Here is a 27,805-nt window from a genome sequence, read left to right as displayed (position 1 = left end):
TCCCCCTGAAGTTTTAAGAGGCAGCTAATGAAGTCATTGCGTTAGCATTAATTTTCCAAAATTTGTTAGAACCTTAAAGTTCCATTTGACTCAAATAACAAATTTAATCTCTTTATTCAAGAAGGGAGCCAGAAAACTAGAAACTGAAGGCTAGTTAGCTTGGTGTCTGTTTTGGGGAAGCTATTTGGGGGAAAAAAAACTCAATAACTGGAAAGAATCAGCATGATTTGTGAAAGGAAAATCCTGTTTGACCAATTTTTTGCAATGCTTTGAAGGAGTAATGTGTGCTTTGCACTTCTTTGCACTACCCTGGTTAAATTCCTTCTGGAAATTCACATTTCTGTCAAAGGTTATTGTGGAAAGTGGGAGACCATTGGAAAGAGGATAATATTCTAGCATGTATAGAAGATTGTTTTCTACCAGCCAGCCAGCCAGCAAACCAGAGTTTGCATAAATGGATCCTTTTCAGACTTGCAGGATGTAACAGTTGGGGCCATGCAGAGTTATGTTTGGCTGTCAACTTTGTATAATTTATACCAGTTACTTGGTGAAGACTTGGAGGTTGAATTTGTAGATGATGTAACGATAGACAGGAAAGTGTGTTGTGAAGATGATTTAATAAGGATGGAGATTAATACAGATAGGTTAAGTTAACAGGCAAATCTCTGGCAGATGGTGTATAATGCGGGATAATGTGAAGCTGTTCACTTTGGCAGAAGGTTTAAATAAAACAAAGCATTACTCAGAGAATGACAGAATTCTGACATGCAGAGGGGTCTATGTGTTCTCGTGGATCAGTCAGGAAAGATTAGTATGTCGGCACAGTACTGAATCAGGAAGGTTAATTCCTTTTGTAGTAATCAAAAGTAAAGATTTAATGCTTCAGTCGTACAGGGCATTGGTGGGACCATGTCTTGTGTGCAGTTTTGTTCTCATTTAAGGATGGATATAAATGTGGAGGCGGCAGATCGTTGGAAGTTTACTAGATTGATACCTGGAATGAGCAGGTTGTCTTAGGAAAGATGGACTTGTTTTTGCTTGAGTTCAGAATAACAAGGGATGATTTGATTTGAAGTGTATGAGATTCTGAATCATCATGGCAAGGTTGATATGCAAAGGATGTTTCCTATTGTGGGTCAGTCTAGAAGTGGGAGGTGTTGTTTAGCATTAGAGCTGATCTTTCAGGGTAGAGATGAGAATTTCTTGGAGGTTGGTATGACTTTGAACTTCTACTTTAGAATGCAGTGGTGTTAGGAAGAATATTATTAGATGGGATCAGCAGTTAGAGGGATAGATGGAAATATTGATTTGGTGAGCAAGCAAATCAGTTGTGACTTACTGAATGGTGGAGCAGGTTTGAAGGATTTACTTCTGCACATAATACATGTGTTTGTATGTAGTATTGCATTTGATATGGAGTTGTAATATTTAACTTGAAGATTTTTAATGTAGTGCAGTGGATTTTTTTTCTTCATTGTTAAAATCATAACTTTTGAGAAGATGATTAGACCTGGTTTATTGCAGATGTGTAGAGCATGAAAGGCCTTTGCACTTACTTAGACAGTTACTTTGTGGTTGCAATTGATGATAAGGAACCTTGGTGTGGAACTTTTTCCCCCATTTTGTGATTGCATGTTTCTTGCTAGTGTACATCAGGAAATGAGTAAAAGAAATTAATACAGAAATATTCTTTATGAAAAATGCTTCATAATTGGGAGTTATAATATTAGTACCATTCCTCATTTTGCAGCTTGTACCTTTTTGTGCTGTCGTTGGGTGTCACGTAAAGAAAAATAGCTGAACTTTTCTTAGTCTTGCCTACAAATTTCCCACCTTCCGGAGGTGTGAAGGTAGAATGTTAGAGTACCTTCCCTCAAAAATACGAAATTAATGTGAGTGTCAAGATTCCAGTTGGAAAATTCTGCACAATTGAGTCGTTTTAAATAGAAATGGAAAGCACAGAATATTAAATAATTAATAGGACCAGAGTCATGATAGGCTAAAGGTAACTGATTAATCACTCTGTTTAACAAGGCAGCACAGAACTGTCACTTCACTGTTTTAAAATGCGTATGCTGAAAGTTGGATGTTAATTCACGGTAACAAACTTGTTCAAGCATTTAGTCTGCTTGGATGGCTGTTATATTGTTACTGATGCTTATATTTTTGAATTGTATTGTGTCTCTTAAAAGTGCACTTTTTAAAATTATGGAAAAGAGAGATTTCAAATCTTTTTGTCTCGCACTCTTTAGGACACACTGGAATATAAATTTAAAACAATTTTTATTCTCTAAGTTTGTTGCATCATGTAAATCAATGTTTAATGATCATTTAAATATTACTTATGTTTTCATCCTGAATGATAGATCCATTTGGCATCTTGGGTACGATGGTATCAGTATAGCTTATTTCTCTTTCCAGTATGAAATGCATATGATTTGTTTGTTTATTTTGCTGACTGTAAACTGCTGGCACGAGAATTTGCTTTTATTGAGTTGCTTGAGTGTGCTGATGAGTGATTTGGAAACTTCAATGTTAGGTTGCTTGTTAAATCTTTCTGTTAAATCTGTTTTGCTTGAATTAGGTCCTTTCAACAATCGAGGTGCTCTTGGAGCACTCATGACTTGCTTGAGAGCAGCTAGAGCTCAAGGACTGTGGAGCACTGCTGAGGAATCTTCATGGGACCAACTGATACCCATTAGCCTGATAAAACAGGCTTTAGTTCATAAACATGAACAGGTAAGTACAGCAATATTGAATAAGCTCTTAAATTGTCATCTGTGATCTTAGGTTAAACTGTTGCTCTTTGCAGGTGATTCTGAATTTATAGTAGACCTTCACTTTAATGCTGCTGAAGTTCATGAATACAAAATAGTCTAGGAAAGTAGTGCTAGGAACTGCGACTGATCAGGACTAATAAGTTGTTTCCTTTTGCTCCCAAAAGATGAACGAAGCATAACATTGTTGATTCTACTAATCTTCATGCCATCACCAGCTGAGTGCAGTGTGTGAGGCCTTAGGATGCTACTTGAATATTTCAAGTTTCAAGTGAGGAGCATTGTGGTTAAGTTGGAGTCCCACCCCTGTAACTGATCAGTTGAATTCTATAAAGTTATGCATTTGTTTGGGAAAATGATTAAATAGGTTTTGAGTATCTATTCTATTCATTTTGAGCAATGAGCAATAGGCTGATCCCTGCCAAAATATGGTATGTATCCTGAAGTATTGTACTTTGACTCTACTGTTTACGAAGCGATATTGAATGTGTTAAGCAGAGGATATGAGTAGAGGTCCTGGGTGTATGACGATTTTATTGTGAAGGCAGGAATTGACAACACGTTTTGGTCTTTTCGATCTTTCTCAAGTGATTGAAAAATGCTATTGAAAGTTTGGTTTACATCATACAAAATTGTGCTCAAACAATTTTCAATTCACCAACCCGGCTTCAAGTATCCTTGAACCTCATTGCATTTTGTTAGTACTCTGTGTTGGGAAATTGGGCAGTGTCACTAGGTTAAATTTCAGCACATAAATGAGGCCAAAGAATGTTTGGGATCTCTAAGCATTGGCAATTGCTTGCTTTCACCTAAATTCTTTGGCCAAGTATTAGGCCTCTTACTTTGAGGAGAGGATGTGCACTGTTTATTAGGCAGATAGCAGCTCCATAGGTGCTGATAGCTCATTCGTTTGGAAACTTTAAAACCTAATAATTTTCTGTGCATATTGGGTACTTGACTGACCAAAATTGAACACGGTTTACGATGATGAGATTAATAATTAGAACTTAATGTTGTTTTTTGTAAAATGAATGTGTATTTATTTATGGAATATTTTAAAATATTTTTCTCTGTTTTGATTAATGGCACTTCAGTTTCTGAACCAGCCAGCTTCAAACTATTCTTAAAGCTGGGTGTGCGATGTATTATTTAAATTGTCACAATTCATATGTAACATCGTTGGAAACAGAGGTTCGCCTTTGTACTTGATAAAGGTTATCAATTGGGAAGAGTTCCCTTTCTTCGGTTACAGGTAGAATAACAAGGTTTGTACTGTGGAAATGTGTAAATTGTATCAGGCTCAAAATTGAACATTGAAGAGTATGTACATTGCCAGGACAGCTGTTTATTTGAAGAAATGCTTGTTTTGAGGAGAGTAGGAATGATTGCCACTGGGCTCTCATTACTGTTCTTAATTAAGGTTTTTGATATTGCAGTACGAGCATGAGGTGCTGGTGTGGACCAGGACGATTGACAACTGTGAATCTTTCCTGAGGAGTGGTCACATAGGTGTAGATGGTACAGTGTTTTCAGGAAAAGGGAAAAATGTAAAAAATAAACATTGCAAAAAGCTTTTTAAAAAAAACTATATCTTTATTGCAGGTCCGTTTAGATGCTTTGGGTTTGCTATGTGAGACACGCTGTAGTACAGAAACTCTATCACAACAAGAAATAGCTTTAATCAAGTATTTTCTTCCATATAACATGAACAGTCAGTCTCCTGCAATGAGGCAGCAGATTGTATGGTTAATGAAAAAGGTGGGTCAATATTTTTGAACTGATTTGCTTATTATTTATAGCATAATTGTATTTACAGTGCTTTTGATTTTGCCTGTATCTTTTTAAAATTTTTACACAGCTTTTTTCCAGACTACGGGACAGTTCCCAAGTGCTTCATAAGCAAACTCAGACTGTTAAGCAGAAGAATACCCTGTGTGAAGAAAACACAAAGTCTCAGCATGCAGAACATCAGCTTCAACAATACAAGGTTCAAAATAATGATTCAATTTCAGAGGTGTATATAATTAAATAACTAGTTTTGTGTATAATAAAGATGGGGTGAAAGCGATGTACTCCATACGTGCAAAAAGTACAACAGGGGACCGTTTGGCCTATCTTTTCTATTTTAGCTTGCTGAGGGATTCACCTACTGTCACCAGGATTTATTTTTCCAAGACTAGGTATTTTCCCAAAAATCTTTGGACTCTGGAAGAGTACCAGAGAATTAGGAAACTGCCAATGTGACACCTCTGTTCAAAAAGAGACGGCAGCAGAGAGCACGTAATTGTAGGTCAATTAACCTGTTATCTGTTTTTGGAAAAATGTTGAAATCAATTATTAAGGAAGTAATAGAACGTTTGGAAAATTAGAATATAATCAAGCAGAGGTTGGCATGGTTTTGTGAAAAGGAAATTATATGTGACAAATTTATTTGAGTTTCTTGAGGAACTCTCAAACAGAGTGGATAGAGGGGAACCAATAGATGTGTTGAATATAGATTTCCAGAAGGCATTCAACAAGGTACTTCACAAAAGGTTAAGTCAACTGTTAACAATATGTATTAATGTCTTGGAGGAAGGAAGCAAATTACTGTAGGTAAATTTGCAGATAACACAAAAATAGGTAGAGACACAAGTTGTGGGAGAGATGTAAGTAGTTTATAAAAAGATTTTGATAGGTTACGTAAATAGACTACAAATGTAAAGTTGTGATCAGAGATAATGGGAACTGCAGATGCTGGAGAATCCAAAATAACAAAGTGTGGGGCTGGATGAACGCAGCAGGCCAAGCAGCATCTCAGGAGCACAAAAGCTGACATTTCGGGCCTAGACCCTACATCAGAAAAGGGGGATGGAGAGGGGATTCTGAAATAAATAGGGAGAGAGGGGTAGGCGGACTGAAGATGGATAGTTGCAGTGGGAGAGAGATCCCCTGAGGTTGGTCCGGAGGGCAACTTCTTCAGGTTAGGCCTCTTCCCTCCGGACCAACCTCAGGGGATCTCTCTCCCACTGCAACTATCCATCTTCAGTCCGCCTACCCCTCTCTCCCTATTTATTTCAGAATCCCCTCTCCATCCCCCTTTTCTGATGAAGAGTCTAGGCCCGAAACGTCAGCTTTTATGCTCCTAAGATGCTGCTTGGCCTGCTGTGTTCATCCAGCCCCACACTTTGTTATCTTGGGAACTGCAGATGTTGAAGAATCCATTATCTCTGATCACAATTTTAACCTCACTGCGAAGCCTCTTCCAGGATGCCTAACCTGAAGAAGTTAGCCTCCTCCCTCTGGACCAACCTCGGGATCTCTCTCCCACTGCCACTATCCATCTTCAGTCTGCCTCCCCCTTTCTCCCTATTTATTTCAGAATCCCCTCCCCATCCCCGTTTTCTGATGAAGGGTCTAGGCCCGAAATGTCAGTTTTTGTACTCCTAAGATGCTGCTTGGCCTGCTGTGTTCATCCAGCCCCACACTTGGTTATCTACAAATGTAAAGTTGTTCAGTTTGGAAGGGAGAACAAGAAACATTATTATTTATAAGGTGAAAAAAATGCAGAAACTTGCAACAGAAAGGGACTTGGGAGTACTTGTGCTTGAAATACAGAAAGCTAGCACACAGGTGCAGCAGGTAATCTGGAAGGTTAATAGAATATTGGCTGTCATTTCAAGAAGCTTGGAAGACAAGAGTAGGCAAATCTTAACTGCAAAAGTATAAGGAGCTGACGAACTGTGAGCAGCTTTGGTCCCCTTATTCGGGACAAGATATCATTTCATTGGAGGCTGTACAGATAATGGCCCCGAAATGTCCACCGAAATTCCTTTTTTTTAAACAATTTAAACAAATCTGTCAGCGGTGCTACCACGCTACTAAAGTTTGCTACAAATTTCCTGCAGAATCTGCTCAATCCTAAAAATCGTAACACTTCCTTCTTCGAGAATGGACTAGGAAATTCCTCAGTGGCCTTCGTCTTCATGTTCCTCAGTGTCATCCATCCATATCGGATGTTGTGCCCTAAGAATGTCATTTCTGTCTTCGCAAATTCTGTTTTTGCAAAGTTTATGACCAACTTTGCCTTCTGTAGCCTCTCAAAAGAGATCTCCCAAATGCTGCATGTGATCTTTCCATGAATGGCTAAAGATCACTAAGTTATTTACAAAGACAGCACAATTAGTTAATCCTGCAACAACTCTGTTCATAAACCTTTGAAAAGTGGCTGGTGTGTTTGGTTACAAAAGCAGAAACTTTTTTTGATCTCTCCGACAAAAGGTACTTGCCAGTAACTGTGAAATAAGTCCAATTTTGTGATATAAGTGGTTTATTCCACTTTTTCCAAGCAGTTCTTTAGCCTTGAAATTGAGTATGAGTCAGATTTGTTTGTGACATTGACCTTCCAATAACCTATGCAGAATCGTTCAATACCATCACGTTTGGGAACCAGCATGATTGGTGAACTCCACTCACTTTGACTCGGTCCTATGATGTCCTGTTGGAACATTGTTTCTACTTCCTTCTGAACTTGTGCTGCTTTGAGAGGATTTAGTCTGTAGAAGTGTTTTATTGGAACAGCATCCCCTACATCAACCTCATGTACTATGGTGTTAGGCCTTCCCATTCTATTTCTACAGAAGTCCTGGTAACACTGGAACAAGTCTTTCAATTCAGTTCTCTGTTCCAGAGACAGATTGTTGACTACCCTATCCCATTCGTTAAGGATTTCCTCGTTATTTAAATTATTCTGAGGCACATCAAAATGCAAATCATCTGGATTTGGTTCCTTTATTCTAAGTAACTAATACCTGCTTCTATGGTTCTCTTTCCCTGTCATAGTAACATTTCAGGGTGTTCACAAAACATACCTGATAATTTTTTTTCCCTATCTGGCCTCTCTACCAGATTATTCACTAGACTTCTCAATCTAATAAGGACCTCTAAGCCTTGCTTTGAGGAGATCTTCTACCACTGGTAACAGCACTAATACTTTCTCCCAATGGGCAAGCATATGTATTTTAGATTTCTCATCTGCTTCTTGCTTCGTTAGTTGCGCTGTACCACTTCATGTTGTCTAGTTAATTCACCTACTTTTTTTTAATATTTCTCTAATGTCAGATACATAGTCCAACTGTGAGATCTCTGACTCCGGACCTATCAACTTTTCTTTAATTAATTTTAAATGCCCACTACTTCATGTCTGATTTTTAACTCAAATTGAGTAAATTGTGTTGATTCATTTAGGGCATCTCTCAAAGCAAATAATATAAATGGGATACCTTTATCCCAATCATTTGAATAATCCTGGCAATAAGCCAGGTCTTTAGGGTCTGATGCCACCTTCCCAATGTTCCCTGGGATTCAGGATGGTATGCACCTGATTTAAAGTGCTTGATGCCTAAACTATCCAAGAGACCTTGACTAATTTGGCAGTAAAATTGGACCCTTGATCTGACTGAATTTCCCCAGATAATCCATAATAAATAAAGAAAACAAGTAACTTGCTCACAATTTTTTTTGCCTTGACATTCCATAATGGAATTGCCTCCAGAAACCTGGTAGACACATGCATTGTGGTTAGCAAAAACAGGTTCCCACCTTTTGGTTTTAAGGAGGGGACCCACACAATCAATTGGCCTGTGTAGCTACACTTGCCCGCACACCACCTCCCTCACCCCTATCCCAGGCCCCAAGATGACTTGCCATATTAAGCAGAGGTTCATTTGCACATCAGCCAATGTGGTATACTGTATCCATTGTACCCGGTGTGGCCTCCTCTACATTGGGGAAACCAATTGGAGGCTTGGGGACCGCTTTGCAGAACACCTCCGCTCGGTTCGCAATAAACAACTGCACCTCCCAGTCGCGAACCATTTCCACTCCCCTCCCATTCTTTAGATGACATGTCCATCATGGGCCTCCTGCAGTGCCACAATGATGCCACCCGAAGGTTGCAGGAACAGCAACTCATATTCCGCTTGGGAACCCTGCAGCCCAATGGTATCAATGTGGACTTCACCAGCTTCAAAATCTCCCCTTCCCCCACTGCATCCCAAAACCAGCCCAGCCTGTTTCTGCCTCCGCCTCCTTAACCTGTTCTTCCTCTCACCCATCCCTTCCTCCCACCCCAAGCCGCACCTCCATCATTCCTACCTACTAACCTCATCCCACCTCCTTGACCTGTCCGTCTTCCCTGGACTGACCTATCCCCTCCCTACCTCCCCACCTATACTCTCCTCTCTACCTATCTTCTTTTCTCTCCATCTTCGGTCCACCTCCCCCTCTCTCCCTATTTATTCCAGAACCCTCACCCCATCCCCCTCTCTGATGAAGGGTCTAGGCCCGAAACGTCAGCTTTAGTGCTCCTGAGATGCTGCTTGGCCTGCTGTGTTCATCCAGCTTCACATTTTATTATCTTGGATTCTCCAGCATCTGCAGTTCCCATTATCCACCTCCCTGTTTGTATTCTATCGGCAACACAATCTGGTGAATGTCCGCCCATTTCTCATCTTCGGTAACCTGCTGCGGTCTCCATTTCCACCTTAAGATTTTACTTTAAAGGCAAGAACATTCTAGAATACATTTCAGAGCAGGCTTTATATAAATCCTTTATCGTCTCATCTTTTTGTTGTAACTCCATTCATCTTTCCAAACTAAACATTTCTGCTGGATTCTCTACCTGCTTAGGTTTTACCATCTCATGAAACAGAGTGTCAGCTAACTGAACTTCAACTCCTTCGTTCTCTTTTGTTTCCCTTTCTTCTTTTAACTTACGGCTGAGGGATCTTGTCACCACCCAGTTTAGAAAAATTCCAGTGACTTTTTCTTTTAACTCCTCAGTTCCCTGGTTTTCTTTTGGCTTTTCCACTACAGTGGGCAGCACTCCCACCTGTGATCCAGTGACATCACTTCCAAGAACCAACTGTATTCCTGGAATAGCCACTTTTTTCATAACTGCCACTATCACTTCCCCAACCTTAATTGGACTTTCTAACCTTATCTTACACAGGTAACCTTATTTTGTAATTCTCCCACCATTTATTCCACAGATTATCATTCTGTCTTGGGCAATATTTCAGAAGGAGTGCAGATATTTTCATCTGTTACTATTAGAGACTGACCAGCTCCCGTATCTCTCAATATTTTAACTTCTTTAACTACTCCCACAGTTCTACCTGAGTAAACCCTCACAGGTGAAGTCTTTGAAAAGATTTGTGCTATCTTACTATCCAACCCGTGACAGGCAATGCACGCTCCTGCAGCTCCTCGACTTCTCTTCGGATTTCCTTCACTACCTCAACTAATCCCACTGGTTTAATCTCTTTTACCACATCCTTTTTCCCAGTGCCTTTCTTCAACAATTCGACTGTGACTTTGTATGTCCCACCTATTGCAGTGAAAACACCTGAGGTCTTTCACCTCTTTTCCACTGTCTTGGGTTTCTTTTTTCAACTGTGGTAAACTGTTCTCAGTGTGGTTTATTTTTTGTTTTTCATTGAAGCTGCCTCTTTCCCAGTTTCAGTCCTTCACAGAATGAAATTGTTGTCAGAAGCTAGATTTTAATTTATGCACTTACACATATTCATCTGCCATCTTTGCAGCTCTTCTCACTGTTTTAATTCCCTGTTCCTCAACATGAGTTTTTTATCACTTCTGGAAGTGAGTTTTTAAACTCCTCCAGCAGAATAGCATCATTAAGATCCTCATATGTCTTTTCTGTCTTTAATGCTGTCACCCATCCGTCAAAGTTGCTCTGTTTAATTCTTTCAAACTCGTTGCAAGTCTGACCTAGTTCCTTTTTTACATTTCTGAGCTGTTGATTGTATGTAATTTTTTTATGCACACTATTATCTAGCAAAAGTTGTCCAATTGTGGAATTTCACCAAATGTTTGACATTGAGATTTTCAGACTCGCTCAGTATGGTAAGTACTTTGCTTGTTGTGAGCCACTGAGTGGATATGCTATTTCATATCATCTTTTAGATGTATGACCTATATACCTAATATCTCACTGGTTCTGAAACTGGTGCAGCATTACTCATTTCTGTAATAGGTAGAATGACTTTTTGGTTTGACTGCAGCTGTTAGTGACAAACGTCATTCGCATCGTTGCTATATAGGAGCAGCATTTAAAATGTAAACAAGCTTAGCAGTTAACTGTCAGTTGTCATTAATTGGTGTATTCTCTGTGGCAATGCATCAACCATCAGCATACGCTTATCAATCAATCTGTGCTATCTTCCCATCCAATATGAAAGGTGTTTTCACTTTAGTTTGTTATTTCTTCTTGATTGCCCGGATGAAAAAAAGTGAAAAAGCTTCAACAAAATATCTTCCTCACCAATACTTAAGTTCTGTACTACCAAAAGAGTGTTTGTATACCCAGCTAGTGTATTTTCCAACTTTCAAAACTTCCATGTTTTTGTGCTGTAATGTAATATTGATAAAACTGAGGATGCTGTATCCTTTTATTTACTTGCTGTCTCAATGATTTGTGCACATAATACTTGTCCCCTCCCTCTGTCCCTGCTCTCCCTTCAGAATGTATCCTTTATTTCATACTTCTCTGTATGAAATTTCATGTACTATCCACTAACCTCCCCATGTCCCTTTGAAATTTTATATTACATCCACCTGGCAGTTCGCAACACTTCCAAATATTGTATGTTCATATACTTTAAAATTATGCTGTCTATACCTGAGCCTAGATGATTTAATATGTATGAGGAAGTACAGGAGTCGTAAGTCTTCAATTTTTGAAAAACAATCATGAACAACTACTGTACTTCATGTCACTCAGCCAGTTTTGGATCAATATTGCTGTCTGTTTTATTCCATTAATTGTAGAGGTTTTATAAAAGAAAAACTCGAAGACTGAATAAAATCAAGTCAGAGAAACCATTTTTAAAAATTTGACAATGCTAAGTTGAATAGCTTATGTTCATCTTTGCCTTCGTAAAATCCAATAGAAAACTTCATTTTCAATTTAGTTTGTGACAGATTTTAATTCCTTGTTAAAAGTGTGTGAGAGAGAGTGTGTGTGTGTGTGTGTGTGTGTGTGAGAGAGAGAGTGTGACCAAACAAGTAGATGAGAGTAAACCGGTTGATGTGGTGTATATGGATTTCAGCAAGGCGTTTGATAAAGTACCCCACCATAGGCTATTGTACAAAATGCGGAGGAATGGAATTGTGGGAGATATAGCAGTTTGGATCGGAAATTGGCTTACTGAAGGACGACAGAGGGTGGTAGTTGTTGGGAAATGTTCATCCTGGAGACCAGTTACTAGTGGTGTAGCGCAAGGGTCGGTGTTGGGTCCACTGCTGTTTGTCATTTTTATAAATGACCTGGATGAGGGCGCAGAAGGATGGGTTAGTAAATTTGCAGACGACACTAAGGTCAGTAGAGTTGTGGATAGTGACGAAGGATGCTGTAGGTTGCAGAGAGACATAGATAAGCTGCAGAGCTGGGCTGAGAGGTGGCAAATGGAGTTTAATGCAGACAAGTGTGAGGTGATGCACTTTGGTAGGAGTAACCAGAAGGCAAAGTACAGGGCTAATTGTAAGATTCTTAGTAGTGTAGATGAGCAGAGAGATCTCGGTGTCCATGTACACAGATCTTTGAAAGTTGCCACCCAGGTTGACAGGGCTGTTCAGAAGGCAAACAGTGTTTTAGCTTTTATTAATAGAGGGATCGAGTTCCGGAACCAAGAGGTTATGGTGAAGCTGTACAAAACTCTGGTGCGGCCGCACTTGGAGTATTGTGTACAGTTCTGGTCACCACATTATAAGAAGGATGTGGAAGCTTTGGAAAGGGTGCAGAGGAGATTTACTAGGATGTTGCCTGGTACGGAGGGAAGGTCTTACGAGGAAAGGCTGAGGGACTTGAGGCTGTTTTCGTTAGAGAGAAGAAAGTTGAGAGGTGACTTAATTGAAAGATATAAAATAATCGGAGGGTTAGATAGGGTGGGTAGGGAGAGCCTTTTTCCTAGGATGGTGACGGTGAGCACAAGGGAGCATAGCTTTAAATTGCGGGGTGAAAGATATAGGACAGATGTCAGAGGTGGTTTCTTTACTCGAAGAGTAGTAAGGGAATGGAACGCTTTGCCTGCAACGGTAGTAGATTCGCCAACTTTAGGTACATTTAAGTCGTCATTGGATAAGCATGTGGACGTACATGGAATAGTGTAGGTTAGATGGGCTTGAGATTGGTATGACAGGTCGGCACAACATCGAGGGCCGAAGGGCCTGTACTGTGCTGTAATGTTCTGTGTTCTATGATTCAAGCCTTGGGCGACTGTCTGTGCGGAGTTTGCACGTTCTCCCTGTGTCTGCGTAGGTTTCCTCCGGGTGTTCTGGTTTCCTCCCACAGTCCAAAGATGTGCAGGTTAGATGGATTGGCCATGCTAAACTGCCCGTAGTGTTCAGGGTTATAGGGGATGGGTCTGGGTGGGATGCTGCAAGGGTCGGTGTGAACTTGTTCGGCCGAAGGGCCCGTTTCCACACGGTAGGTATTCTGTGAAAGTTAAAATCAGTACAATATAGACATAAATAATAAAATGTTGTAACCACGTATTTTGTAACACTTTGTTGTCCAGAAGTAGCTTCACTAAACTCTACTATGTGTTACTCGGAAGAAATTATTTTAAGAATTTTTTTTGTGAATTCATGATATGTGTATGATACTGGTGGCACCAGAATTTTAATGGCCATCCCCAGTTCCCCATACAAACATGTTGCTGAGCTGGTATCTTGAATTGCTGTCATCTATAGGTACACCCATAGTGCTGTTGGGATAAGTCCTGGCATTCCCCTTCTAAATGACTGAAGGTACAACGATACATTTCCAGGTTTAGGTATTGTGTGATTTTGAGGAGTGGAACACTGGTGGAAACTTGAGTGAGCCTTGGTTAGTGATTTCATCCACCATTCTCTTTGTTCTTGTGCTTGGATGTGGGTTTGGGAAGTACTGTTGAAGGAGTTTAGTGAGTTTCTTTAGTGTGTTTTCCACTGGTTACACATCCACATAACTATTGCTAACGGTTAACATTGGTGCCAATCAAGTGAGTTGCTTTGACTTGGATGGTATCAATCTTTTAGCATGTTTATGCAAGTGGGAAATGTTTTATCGCATTCCTTATTTGTGCCTTGTCAATGGTGGACAGGTCTTGTGCAGTAAAGAGATTATATATTTGCTGCAGAATTCCCAACTTCTCACCTGCGCTTGTAATCACAATATTTATGTGGCTGGCCCAGTGAAGTCCTAGTGTGTGATTAAGCAGTTGTAATGTTTTGGAATTTTTGGGGGATAATTTTAGTTTTTGTCTTGTTGGAGTTGGACATTGTGCGATGCAAAAGTTAACTGCTTGATATCAGCCAAAGTCTGAATGTTGTCTTGGCCATGCTATGCATGGGTACAGACTGCTTCTAAATCTGGGGAATTGTGAATAGAACTGAAAAGTGTGTAAATATCGGTGAACATACTCAGCCTATGTCGGAATGAAGATCATAAGAGATTTTGCTTTGTGCACTGATCTGATGAACTGCTGTTATGTTTTGCAGCTAAAGCTAGGCTAATGAAACAGCCACAAACTCATTTTATTTGTTGATGGTTTCTCAGTCCCTCATTACTATGGGAAGGTGGCACACAAGAATTCTCAAGACTTTCCCTGAATCCAATTTTTGTTAAGTTAGAAACACCAGAAAGCAGAATTAGATTACTGCAGAACAGATGTGATGTTACAGGGAATTTTTAAAAAATAAATAACTGAGACAAATAGCAACAATAACAAAGTTGCTGGAATAGCTCAGCAGGTCTGGCAGCATCTGTGAAGGAAAAAACAGTTAACATTTCGGGTCTGGTGACCCTTACGCAGAACTGAGACAAATGGCATATTGCAATTGCAATATAGGAGCTTTGAATAGACCTTTCATTTTTATTTTCCAGGATTTTATGGTCTGGATATGTGACACACTGTTAGAAGCTCTGTTTCCAGGTGCTTCGTTTCCAAGGAAATTCATTGTCTTGAGTCTCTTAGGAATAATTGCTGAGATTTTTGAAAATTTGGATGGTAAGTTAGATGAATTTACTTATGTGGTATGCTTGTGTCAGAGTGCTATTGAGTCCTGAGTCCTGAATCCTGAGTCCCCCTGGCTGTATTACATGTTTTGTCATATTTTGAGCTGCACTGTCTAAAACACAACTGCATTGCCTTTAACGCTCATATACCTCATTTTCTGCAGTGCTACTATAGCAATCCTTGCGAAGCCTCGCACTTTGATATTTGCACTCTTCCGTTCTAGTTGTTTGCCCATGTTTGGCCTTTTCTCGTCATAGTCATCTGAAACACAACTTGTTTTGTCATTGTTTGCCACAATACCTGCTGTTATAGTTCACTCTCTTGCCAAAAATTACATTAATCCAGGATCATCTTGGAGAAGATAAACTTTTCTTCCTTTTGGTGTCACTGTATCTCCTTTCTTTTGCCTGCCGTATCCTAATTTTAAACAATTGTCAGGAACTTCTGAACCTCTGTATAGCTAATTTGAGACGACAGTTTCAACTGCCTTTCTTGCTTCTCCCATTTCATCTTGTCACAAAAGCCATTCTGCTTGCCCTAACTCTGAACTTTCGCATTTTTCTCAACATTCTCTTTTACTCTTCCCTCATTCTTTCCAATTTATTTTTCCATGAACATGTTCCTCAATTTATTCCCATTTAGGTAGCCACCACCTAACCATATCCAGACCACTATGCTAACAGATATTGGAAATAGTTTCCTCTCTTCAAGGACAGTTGCTTGATTTCAAAACTGGGAACACCTCTGTCTTTAAAAAAAACAGCACTTCCGTTTCTAAATATCCAGAAGTTCAACTCCGAAAGTGCTGTGTTAGCCATATTGGGAAATACAGTTATATACATGGTAGTGCAAAGTTTCCAGTGTTTTTAACCTACAAAAAAATGTTCACTGGCCTGATGATGGATTCAGTAACATTGTTTTAAATGGATATTCGACAGGTCAGACCTATAGAGTGGTGCAAATAACTGATGTCTTGCGGCCAGCCAATGTTGATGCTTTACTTGGGTGTTTGAGCAGCACTTTTGAAGAATTGAAATTACTGGCCTATGACATTTTGAAGAAACTTCCACCTACAGTTTTAGGATTACAGGTAACACTCTCCAGGCAATGACTTGGTAATGGTTCAGCAAGTTTCTAAGCAAAGCAGGTTCTGTTTAAGATTTCTTGGTTCTTTTTTAATGTATTAATAATATTTTGATATTTTGTATGTTATTAATTAAATACATATAATGAAAAAATATTGCTTCTTGAATATTTGTCTTACCTCAAAGTGTTACAGTTGAAATACTTGGAAATGTTCATTTTTTGTTCGATCTTGGCTTAACAATAAGAAACTGAAACCGGATTAAATGAATGTTTACCAATAAACACTAGATCAGATTTTGCTTTGGTGGGCATCTTGGAGAATTTGCTGTTAATTACGCTTCGTGCATTTTAGATTTTAAAATGCAGTTCCCTCAAAATTCATAGAATGATAAAATCCCTACAGTGCAGATAGAGGCCATTCGGGCCATTGAGACAAAGAGCAATTGGTCGAAAACACAAATTTTGCATATGCATATATGACCATTTGTGGTGATTTCAATGGTTTTTGTCTTGATATTCAACGGACCATATGAATAGACCATGTGGGTAGGCAATGGCTTAGTGGTATTATTGCTGGATTGTTAATCAAGAGTCCTTGATAATGTTCTGGGATTGTGGGTTCAAATCCCATGACAGCAAATGGGTGGAATTTGAATTCAATAAAATATCTGGAATTAGGAATCTAATGATGATTGTGAATCCATTGTCAGAAAAACTAATCTAGTTCAGTAATGTCCTTTAGAGAAGAAAATTGCCATCCTTACCTGGTCTGGCCCTGTAACTCCATGTAACTCCAGACCCACAGCAATGTGGTTGACTCTGAACTGCCCTCTGGACAATTAGGGATGGGCAATAAATGCTGCCTAGCCAGTGATGCCGTCATCCTGTTAATGAATAAAGAAAAAATATTTCTCTTATAGGGAACGTGAGAATGAGGAAGTGGCTTGCTTATTAATGGTGTCTATGTTTCTGTCTGCTCTCACTCACACTGTCTGAGTATCTGTTTCCCTGTCATGCCCTTGCCCTGTCGCATGCACTCTGCCACCGCCACTGTGTGCGCCAGTGTGTGCGCGCGTGCGCGTGTGTGTGTCTGCCTGTCTGTCTGTCTGTCTCTTACACTTAGCAGTGAACAACACTCCAGTTTTCCTGACATGATGTACTTGGTATGCGAGGGATTCAACCTGTACTTTCTGCCACTGTTGTTGATTGTCAGTGCACACCCATCTTTTAAGTAGCCACTGTGCAGTATTTTACAGAAGCATGGAATGATCCAGCATAGAAATATTAAAAAAAAGGACAGGACTAGGGCATTCACTGCTTTGAGCCTGCTTCACCATTCAGTATGATTGTCCTGCTTGCACTCAGTTCCTGGTTTCACCCAATATCTCTTGATACTTTTAGCAAGAACTATATTGATCTCCTTGAAAACATTGGTAGTCTTTGGTTCCAGCCCGAATACTTTAACTCTTTTTTCCTAACTCCCCCAAAACTTGTCCATCATCCACAAGGCACAAATCTGGTGTCTGATAGAATACTCGCCATATGCCTAAATAAGTGCACATTTGTGCATTTGGTGCCAGTCTCTTCACGACTGATGGTCAGTAATGACAGTGTGTACCGATTACGAGATACGCTGCAGAAATTCAGCATGCTCCTTTAAATGGCACCTTCCACACCATCTAGATCATTGAGCACGACCATCTAGAAGGATCAGGACAGCAAATACACAACCACCAGCAAGTTCCCCTCTAAGCCGCTCACCATCCTAACTTGGAAATATATTGTAGTTCCTTCAGTGTTGTTTGGTCAAATTCCTTCCTTAATGGCATTGTGAGTCTATGGATTGAAATGGATTAAGAAGGTAACTCGTTACCAACTACCATCTCCTCAAGGCCAACTAAGGTTGGGTAATATGCCTACATCCTATCAGCCAATTTAACACAAATAAAGTGATGAACAAATGTTAACTTTGAGGACTGTAAGCTACCATTTTTTGTTTAGCAGTCTGGTTTTATCTTTGACCTTTCAATGAATCATATGAACAAATACTGTATTTAGATATGCTTTGTTGTGGGTATCTGTTCACACTACCTTGAGAAATTGTTCATGTTTTCCAGATTTTTGGGCAATACGTAACAAGAATAATGTCTTACTACTTTAATATTGCAAGCTCTGTTTGCAAGATCCGAAACGTCAGCTTTTGTGTTCCTGAGATGCTGCTTGGCCTGCTGTGTTCATCCAGCTTCACACTTTGTTATCTTGGATTCTCCAGCATCTGCAGTTCCCATTATCACTTTATTATGTGACACTTGTCACAGGTCTTTGATTTTAGTTTCAGGAATTTTAAGTGACTTTACCTGATTTTCTTCACCTTTAAAGTTACCCCATTATGCCATGGAGTGTCTGCCTATGTAGCAGTGTCAGTGCTATATAGCATATGTTCAGAAATTTAGAATCAGACCATGTTTAAAGTACTTTTGGCAGATTTACTTGGCTGTTTCTTTTAGCTGGAAACGTTTATTAAATGTCACTCTGCACCTCACCTTACAGGACAGTGAAAAATTGCAAACACTTTTACAGACAGCTTTGGATCTGTCAACCAGTACCAAACCTTATGATTGCATCACTGCTTCATATCTCCTGGCTCTTCTGGTACGGCAAGAAAGCTTGATGCTGGCATTAAATGCTTGCTCTTTGAAACAGCAAACTGATTACCATTTTGATTACCTCGGCAAGTTTCATGGAAGGCAAGCAATGAATAATGAAGTACTGGAAACCAATGTTTTAGAAGGTTAGTGTTGATTTGCAATTCAGTGTATTTTGGTTTGTTTTCTCTTCTGCTGCCCTACCTTCCAACCTGTCTGGATTAATGCTGCAAAGGCACAAATCCAATCCTGCCACTGTAATAAATCAGTAATAAAAATTCTTATGGATTCTCATTAATTAAGACAGTTGATGATTTATGAGGGTTAGATAGGAATGTAGGATTCAAATCAAATATATCATTTTGACTTTACTGAAAGGTGGAATTGGCTTGAGGGGCTGAATGGCCTACTTCTGCAGCTAATTTGTACACATGTTCATATGACCCGAATATATGAGACTGAGAGATGTTAGGGAGGGTGATGGAGCCAAAAACGGTTTGGAGGGCAGCTGCTTTTATTGAGGAATGACATTTAGTCCAAAGAAAGATCACCTTAGTTCTGAAAATCAAGTTATGAAATTTAGTTTAGGTGAGGAGAGAAATACTAAAGGTACAAAGTCACTTTAAAGAGTGATTTATACAGTAAGCACTCTAAATGGCATGGTGCAGGAAAGAATAATGGATCTTGTGGAAATGCTCTGGTAATTACCTTGTGTTATTTTAATCTACTGTATTGTGGAAAAGTCAAATTGGCAAAGATAGCTTGAATGGTGAGTTTATGGAGTATTTTCAGGATAGTTTCGTAAGGCAACATGTTCTGGAGCCAGACAATAGTAGGCTTACGCCGATTTCATGCAACATGATTAATTTATGGCCTAATTGCTGTCTGGAGATGTGATGAAAGTGTAATTGAATTTTATATTTGGTTGAGGGAGAGTGTGTTGGATCTAAGACTATTGTTTTAACCTATTCAGAAGAGAGAAAAGAACTTAAAACAATTACAACCACTGGGGGTGAAAGGGTACTGAGTAAATTATTAAAACTAAAAGCTGACAGGTCCCCAGATCCTGATGGACTGCACCTTGGGTTTTAAAAGAAGTGGCTGCTGAGATTGTTGATGTATTGGTCTTAATTTTCTGAAATTCCACAGATTTTAAAAGATCCCATAAAAGTGGAAAATAGCAAATGAGGCTCCTTTATTTAAGAAAGGATACAACCAAAGGCCTGTTTGCTTAACATCTGTTGTGCAGAAAATACCGGAACCTATTAAGGACGTAATAGAATGGCAGTTTGAATTCAAGCAGAATCACATGGCTTTGTGAAAAGGAGACTAATTTATTTGGACAGACTTGAGGATGTAACAAACAGTGTGGATAAAAGGGAACCTGTAGATTTGCTGTTTTTGGATTTCTGTAAGGTACCTGGCAATGTGCCATGTCAAAGGTTACTACGCTAAAGAAAAACAGTGTAATCCCTGTATTAGCATGGATAGAGAATTGATTAGCTGATAGGAAACAGTATACAGGTATGAACAAATCGTTTCAGGTTGGCAAGATGTGTTCAGAGTTTCATGGGCATCAATGCTGCAGTCTCTCATCTCAATCACTTGAATGCAGGACTGAATGTATGATAACTAAATTTTCTGATGACACAAAGATACATAGAAATGTGAGTTATAAAGAAGAGGTAAGGATTCTACAAAGGGATATAGATAGGCAGGCAAAACCTTGGTAGACTTATTGTAATGTATGTACATGTGAACTTAATCATTTTGGTAAGAAGAACACGTTGTATCATATTATTTAAATAAGTTTGTTGCCTGAGGTATAGGGGAGCTGGTTATCCTGCTATATGAATCAAAAGTTAGTGTACAGGTGCAGCAAGTTATTAAAAAGACATAGCTGTTATATTTCTTGCCTTTGCAATAAATTTGAAAAGTGGGGGTATTTTATTACCATCATCTAGGTGTTGTTAAGGCCAACTCTGGGATATTGTGGATCTCTCTATTTAAGAAAATATATAAATGCATTAGAAGTAGTTCAGAGAAAGTTCTTAGAATCGTAGAAACCCTACAGTGTGGAAACAGGCCCTTCAGCCCAACAAGGCCCAACCGACTCTTAGAGCATCCCACCCAGACCCACCCCCCTATAAATCCATCTAATCTACACATCACTGAACATTACAGACAATTTAACATGGCTAATCCACTTAGCCTGCACATCTTTGAACTGATAACTGGGATGGAGATTTTGCTGCTTTAGAGAATGTTGGAGAGGCTTAACCTACATCTGTTGGAATTTAGAAGAATTGATAGAAGAGTGAGAGGTGACCTTCTTTAGGCATATCAAATCCTGAGGGTACTTGAGAGATGCTGGAAGTATGTTCGTCCTTGTAGTGGTTGAAGGTGGTTGGTGAATAAAATCAAGGTGGACAGTTGAAAGTAACAGCTTTACTTTAAAACAGAGGCCACAATCCGATCAACCATGATCTTGTTGAATGGCAGAGAATGCTCAAGGGGCCAAATGGTTTGTATGCTCTGATGTTCAGTAAAGCCTCAGTACTTTCTGAGAGGACATTTACTGATAACACATTTATTTACGGGATACATCGGGCTGCCTTCCATCTGGAACTTCACAATAAACAACAAATTCCTTCCACCTGTCTAGCTGGTATTGTTTTAACCTCCCTTTTTCTAATTTATCTTCTGATTTTTGGTACTGACCAAACCTTCAGGTCATGAAGGCCTCTAATTACCAACAATATTTCTAGATTATTCTGTAGACTTTATTTTACTGCTTAATCAATTGAAGCTACAGCCTCTGTCTCATTGGAATTCAACATCTTTGGAAACTGAAAGAACTGCGGATGTTACAATTTACATTCTGGATCCGGTGACCCTTGCTTAGAACTGATGGTAGCTAGGAAAATGTCGGTTTACATGCAGAAGCTAGGATGGGGGAGGAGTCAAGGAGTAAATGATAGGTGGGGCTAAAGCTCAACGCGAGAAAAAAACAACATCAGGAGCCGTTTTGGGCCTAGATGTAAGCCTTCCTGCTCTTCTGCTGCTTGGCCTGCTGTGTTCATCCAGCTCTACACCTTGTTGTCTCAGATTCTCCAGCATCTGCAGTTCCTACTGTCTCTGAGAGGAGAAAACAGTTGGACAAACAAGGAGCGGATAGCGATCTGTCATTAATACACTTGTTGCGGAACAAAAGCTGGCTATGCATGCACGTTTGCCTCAGACTGATCATCGTTATTAGTTAAATTTTGAATTCATTGTATCATTGGTTGGGCAGTTCTTTGGATAATTGTATTGATTCCTATCTGAAGCGCCTGGTGTCTGTTCCAATTCCATTGTCTATTGTGATCTGCTATAAGTACCTACATCCTGAATTTCAAGGCTGAGTTAATTGATTCCTCAACCTTTGTCACACTGCAGTATGTCCTTATTTGCACCTTTTAAGGCTGAGCAATGATTGCTTTTTGTCTTTCAAAATCTGTTGCAAGTTTTGCTGTGCTTTTAGGTAGGTAACACCCTATCTTTCTTGAAAATGTTTTCCATAAAAATTGAGAAAAATCTGAACTTCTATCAACATCCAACTAATGGACATCGACCCTCAAAATACTTCAGCTATGATGTTATTTCTGTTTTGAAAGCAACATTGCCGAGGCCTTGTCTTGTTTTCCTTTGGTAGGATGTAACCTGTGTCCATATATGCACTTAATTTGAACTGATTACGGAAAAAAATTTAGTGAAAGTAGTGGGAAATTTTACCTTGACAATTTGCACTTGCCTTCTGCTGTTCTTCCTCAGAATAACTCAGAGTGCAGTCTTTAGTCTGTAAAAATTATCTTTGCTTTCGTCTTAATTTTTAAGCAACTGCTCTCGGCCACTATGTTAAATTTCTGGCAGGGAATTATCAAACCAGATGCTAATTTCTCATAAATTTATTTGTAGAATGTAGCATTACAAATCTCTGCCTCCTCCTCAAACATTGTGTCCCAGAAGTGTCAGTGTAATTAAGGCATTTTATTAGTGCTCTCCACCTGTATAACTTTAAACTTAATGATACGTTGACATAAATTTGACAAGTTAGTGGTCAAGTAATTTAATCTGTCATGTTGGTTTGCTTAACATTTGCCACAGGTAAGTAGCTATGTTCTTTAGATATCGCTTAGTTTAGTTAGTACTCAGTACCAATCAATTCTCTGTGTTGGACATGGACATTTGCCCATCCAGAGTACATCCTGTGCATGCTGTCTTGGCTAGAACTGTGCACTAAAGCTGATTAGCTCTAATTTTCTGAAGTTTAGTTACAGCGCAAACACTCATTTTCAGTTTCCTTTTCATGGATGCAAGGGCTATAAACAGAATAATTGAAAGCAGAAACCAACAGTATGTATTTATTAAATAGTTACTTTAGTCTTTTGGGAAAATACCTTTTCTGCATTCTTTGTAAAATGTAATATGCTCAAAATCAAAAGCTGTTTATTTAAGTCATTTTTCAGCTTTTGGTATGGATTGCTGAGGAATAGGATTGTACGTTTTTGGCAGCAGTTGGCTTTATGTTAATAACCGTAAAAAATCTTTGCAGAATTTTGGGACAGATAAATGTGCAATATGAAAACTATTTCAAACATGAGGGCAATTTCATGCAAAGAGATAGCTATAAAACATAATCCATCATAGCTGTAAAACGTAAATGTGAAATCTTAACAGATGCCTGAAAACCCTTTTGGCTTAGTTTAGAGAAACAGGCTGTACAGAAAAGCCTTTGGTATATATCAATAATATTGTTTATTTTAATTTAATCTGTATTTACTTTTCTTCCTAATTTTTTTTAGTTATTAAATACCTGCTAATCTGTCTGTCAGATGAGCTCAGACAGGCTGAAAGATCACTGGTGCACACAGCTGCCTCCAACCCCTTATATGGAAGAGTCCATTGCATTATTGGAGCTTTGCAACAACTGCCCCTGAAGTAAGTGATCTTTCTTTTTAATGCCACCTGGGGTTGCAGCACTTCATGGTCAAATATGTAGAAGATACTTACATTTGTGGTAGAATCTGCAATAGCAGTGCTGAGCGGCTCTCAGCGACTTTTACACCGTGGAGCACTTTTACAATGTCTGCCGGCGCTAGGATCGCCGCAGGTTCGGTTTGACTGTGCACCGTCCACTTGCCGCTGCTTGGCGACAATCTCCTCACAGCCGTAGCAACGACAGCAGCCGGCTGAAGGAGAGGCCTCCGGTGGACGCGAAGATGGATCCCCAGCAGCTGGAAGATGCTGTAGTGATGTATCTTGTTGTTTGCTGACATACGCCATTGAAACCAGCAACAAGAACAAAAAATAACCATGTCTGCCAAAGCAGAGCAGTCCAGCCTAGGAGAAGGACAACTCTGACTCCAAACTTGGGTTGAGAGAACTCGTCAGCCTTGGCAGGCAGTCCCTCTAGGAGAAGGAAAACTCTGAATCTCAACCTACAGCCTCGCGGTCACCGCAGTCGTCTCAGCTTACTGTGCCACTGTGTAACGTCCCCTGGCCTAAAGAGTGGCGTCAGTTCGCACGCACCAACTGTCACTATAAAACTACGCAGCGCAGGCAGGAAGAAAAGTCCTACAGCGATGGAGGAGGGGCGTACCGGCAGGTGTTAGATGACACTGGAAGTCACAGTCTCAACTCTGCATGTAGGCGGCTCAGACCAACAGGTCGTCCGTCTGTTGACTCGAGGCAACAACAGCATTCGGCAGCCCTCTTCAGGGACAGCACTGCTTGCTCCGAACGGTTACGGACCTAGAAAAGGCGGTTCAAAGAAAGCTTGCCTTACCATCACCTGGTTGGTTTGTCGCGGCCAACAGGCATCTCCCTCAAGCAGCAAGAACAAACAGATACCATAATTGCCAATGATGGACATTAACTGTATACTACTGAAGATGCATTCTCCAGTCACAAACACAAGGTTAGGATTAGACCCATAATTGTATTGCCGCATGTTCCTAATCGTTCAGATGTGAAACTTTTGTGGTGAAGGATTGCAGGATCTCTTCTGACACTATTGCTTGCTGTTTACGGTTTTCAATGCAAAAGCACCCTTGAAAATGTGCACTTATTTTAAAAAAGACTACATTTTCCACGGCAGTCAGTGTAATAGATAGCAGAAATGAATTGGTTACATTAAAAGCTGAAGGAAAGTCAGATGACTTGAACTCAGATCTTAATGAAATGATTCCCTGGTTTATTTTAGTGTTTTTTGCTGCAGAGTAGTGTTGCACAAAGAAAGATGCCTTTGCATCCGGCCTAATTTCCCCCTAAGGAGCAATCCCAGCCAGTTAGTAAGTAAATATCCCAATTATTGTTATGTACTTTGCAGATGGATCAAGAACAGGTGACTCCTTAAGTGTCTTTGGTTAATAGCTCAGAAAAACTGAAACAATGACAGACTTCAGGTCTTCACCTGCGCAAGGTGATCTTTAATCTTTAATTTGAACTGTGTATATCAACATCTCCATCTTTTTCAGCAGAGATGGAGTTTTAGAACTGCTGCTCCCAATTCACACTTTTTTTTGCCTTAAAATTATATTTTACCTGAAGGAGCTACTAAATCCTAATGTTTTGCATGCCTCAAATATATGGCCATGTCATTGTTTACAAATCCTTAAACAATAGATGAGCAGCTCAGGTTGATGTGTTGATCAGGGATTAGTCAAAGTCTCTGGTAACAACAGACGTTGGTTTGTTTTACAGACGGGGTAAGGAGTCAAAAATTGCTGGATTAGCACGGTGGGTCACTATCCGAAAGAGAAACAAGTTAATATCAGAGGATTAGACAGGGTGGACAGTGAGAGTCTTTTTCCGAGGATGATGACTTCAGCTTGTACAAGGGGACATAGCTACAAATTGAGGGGTGATAGATTTAAGACAGAGGTCAGAGGCAGGTTCTTTACTCGGAGAGTGGTAAGGGCGTGGAACGCCCTGCCTGCCAATGTAGTTAACTCAGCCACATTAGGGGCATTTAAACAGTCCTTGGATAAGCATATGGATAATGATGGGATAGTGTAGGTCGAGGGCCTTAGATTAGTTCACAGGTCGGCGCAACATTGAGGGCCGAAGGGCCTGTTCTGTGCTGTATTGTTCTATGTTCTATGTTCTATGTTCTATTAAATCTAAACACTTGACAAACCTCAAGCTAGCCTGCTGGAATGTATGCAAAATGCAAGACTTGCCAGCAAACGAATGCCCGCAAAGGCCCTCGTCGCATGCGAACTGTCCCGGCTGAACATCGATATCGCTGCTCTAAGTGAAGTCCATTTCGCAGACCAAGGTTCGTTGGTAGAACATACTGCAGGCTACACTCTGTTCTGGTCCGGCAGAAGCAGCACTGACAACAGACTCTCAGGAGTAGGTTTCATGATCAAGAAGACAATCGCCGACAAGCTCCAAAGCCTACCAATTGGCCACTCGGATCGCCTCATGACCCTGCGACTCCCACTACAAGCCATCCAGTTTGCTACTCTTTTGAGCGTCTACGCCCCCACACTGCAAACTGAGCCTGCAGTCAGAGAAGCCTTCTATGACCAGCTCAAGTCTCTCCTCCTGAAAGTCAGCACAAAAGACAGTCTCATCATCCTAGGCGACTTCAATGCGAGGGTGGGCAACGACTCAGAGGCATGGCCTGGAGTCCTGGGTTGGCATGGCATTGGAAACTGTAACGACAACGGGAGGCTGCTTCTGGAGCTCTGTACAGAACTCGGACTGGTGGTAACAAACACACTGTTCCAACAGAAAGCAAGATTCAAGACGACTTGGAAGCATCCCCGATCCAAACGTTGGCACCTCCTGGACTACGACCTAGTGCGCCAAAGGGATAGATCGGACGTCCTACAGACCAGGGTTATGCTGAGTGCGCACTGTTACACGGACCATAGGCTGGTACAGACGAAAGTAAGACTAGTAGTCATACCAGTGACAAAGAAGAGGGTACCATGTAAGCAAGCTCCGCAATCTTTGTGACGAATTCCAGTCCAAGCTAGAGGAGAGACTGAAATCCAAGGACTCATCGGACACAGATGGTAACACAGGAAAGACATGGGATCACCTGAAGTCTGCACTGCGCGATACAGCCGTTCAGGTGGCTGGAAACACTTCTAGGAAGAACAGAGACTGGTTTGATGAAAATGACAGAGGTACAGACTCTCCTCCAGAAGAAATGCTCTGCCCATCAGACCTTGCTCTCCAGATCTGACGACAAAACAGCTAAAGCAGAATACAGAGCTGCATGCAGTACCCTGCAAGCCAACCTCAGAACGATGCAAAACGACTGGTGGTCAAAACTGGCAGAACAAACACAACAGTATGCAGACACTGGCAACATCAGAGCTTTTTATGAGTCTCTGCGCACGATGTATGGACCGACCCGCCAACTTCAGGCCCCTATGCGCTCTGCTGACGGTGCCAGTTTACTTACTGACAAAGAAGCCATTATGGAGCGATGGACAGAACACTACGAGAACCTCTTCGCGGACAATCGCCAAGTACAAACAGCGTCCATCGAGAGAATCCCACGGCAGGACATCAGATCTGAACTCGACCGTCCACCAACGCTGGATGAGGTTTAATCCGCCATCTCTAAGCTGAAACTCCACAAAATCCCCGGTATCGACGGAATCCCTGCAGAAGTGTACAAGTTAGGAGGAGCTTCGCTCCTGAACGAACTCACCAACCTATTTGCACTCTGGGAACAAGGTAAGGTGCCAGCTGATCTACGTGATTCTGTGATAGTCTCCCTGTATAAGAACAGGGGTGAGAAATCGGACTGTTAAAACTACAGAGGTGTCACTCTCCTGTCTACAGCCGGGAAAATTCTCTCCAGAATCCTCTTGGACAGACTGATTCCCACCATTGCGGAGGACAACCTGACAGAAAGTCAGTGGTTTTAAAGCGAACAGAGGCACATCCGACATGATCTTCGCACTACGCCAACTTCAGGAGAAATGCCATGAGCAGAACTTTGGACTGTACACGACATTCATTGACCTCATCAAAGCCTTCAATACTGTCAGCCGCGACGGTCTATGGAAAATCCTGGGGAAGCTCGGATGCCCTCCTAAGTTCTTAACCATTCTACAGCAACTACATGAAGGTGAGAACGGCAAGGTGAAATGCAACGGTGACCTATCACACCCGTTCCCCATCAGCAACGGTGTGAAGCAGGGCTGCGTCTTGGTACCAACACTCTTCG

The 27,805-nt window shown here is 40.5% G+C and overlaps 1 protein-coding gene across 2 annotated transcripts in view; it reads left to right on the top strand.

Moving 5' to 3' along the window:
• Positions 1 to 27,805, top strand: part of thada (THADA armadillo repeat containing) — a 387,510-nt gene that overhangs the window by 30,823 nt on the left and 328,882 nt on the right. For both annotated transcript variants that reach the window (XM_048536483.2, XM_048536484.2), the window contains exons 11-17: positions 2,585 to 2,739; positions 4,380 to 4,535; positions 4,636 to 4,764; positions 14,704 to 14,827; positions 15,775 to 15,926; positions 18,473 to 18,713; positions 23,412 to 23,547. In XM_048536483.2, the coding sequence (XP_048392440.2) occupies positions 2,585 to 2,739; positions 4,380 to 4,535; positions 4,636 to 4,764; positions 14,704 to 14,827; positions 15,775 to 15,926; positions 18,473 to 18,713; positions 23,412 to 23,547 (1,093 nt within the window). The remainder of the gene's footprint in view (positions 1 to 2,584; positions 2,740 to 4,379; positions 4,536 to 4,635; positions 4,765 to 14,703; positions 14,828 to 15,774; positions 15,927 to 18,472; positions 18,714 to 23,411; positions 23,548 to 27,805) is intronic.

Source organism: Stegostoma tigrinum, chromosome 9 (assembly GCF_030684315.1).
Source record: "Stegostoma tigrinum isolate sSteTig4 chromosome 9, sSteTig4.hap1, whole genome shotgun sequence".
Classification (NCBI taxonomy): Eukaryota; Metazoa; Chordata; class Chondrichthyes; order Orectolobiformes; family Stegostomatidae; genus Stegostoma; species Stegostoma tigrinum.
The sequence above is the reverse complement of the archived record's forward strand: the minus strand, read 5'-3'. Positions and strand labels throughout refer to the sequence as shown.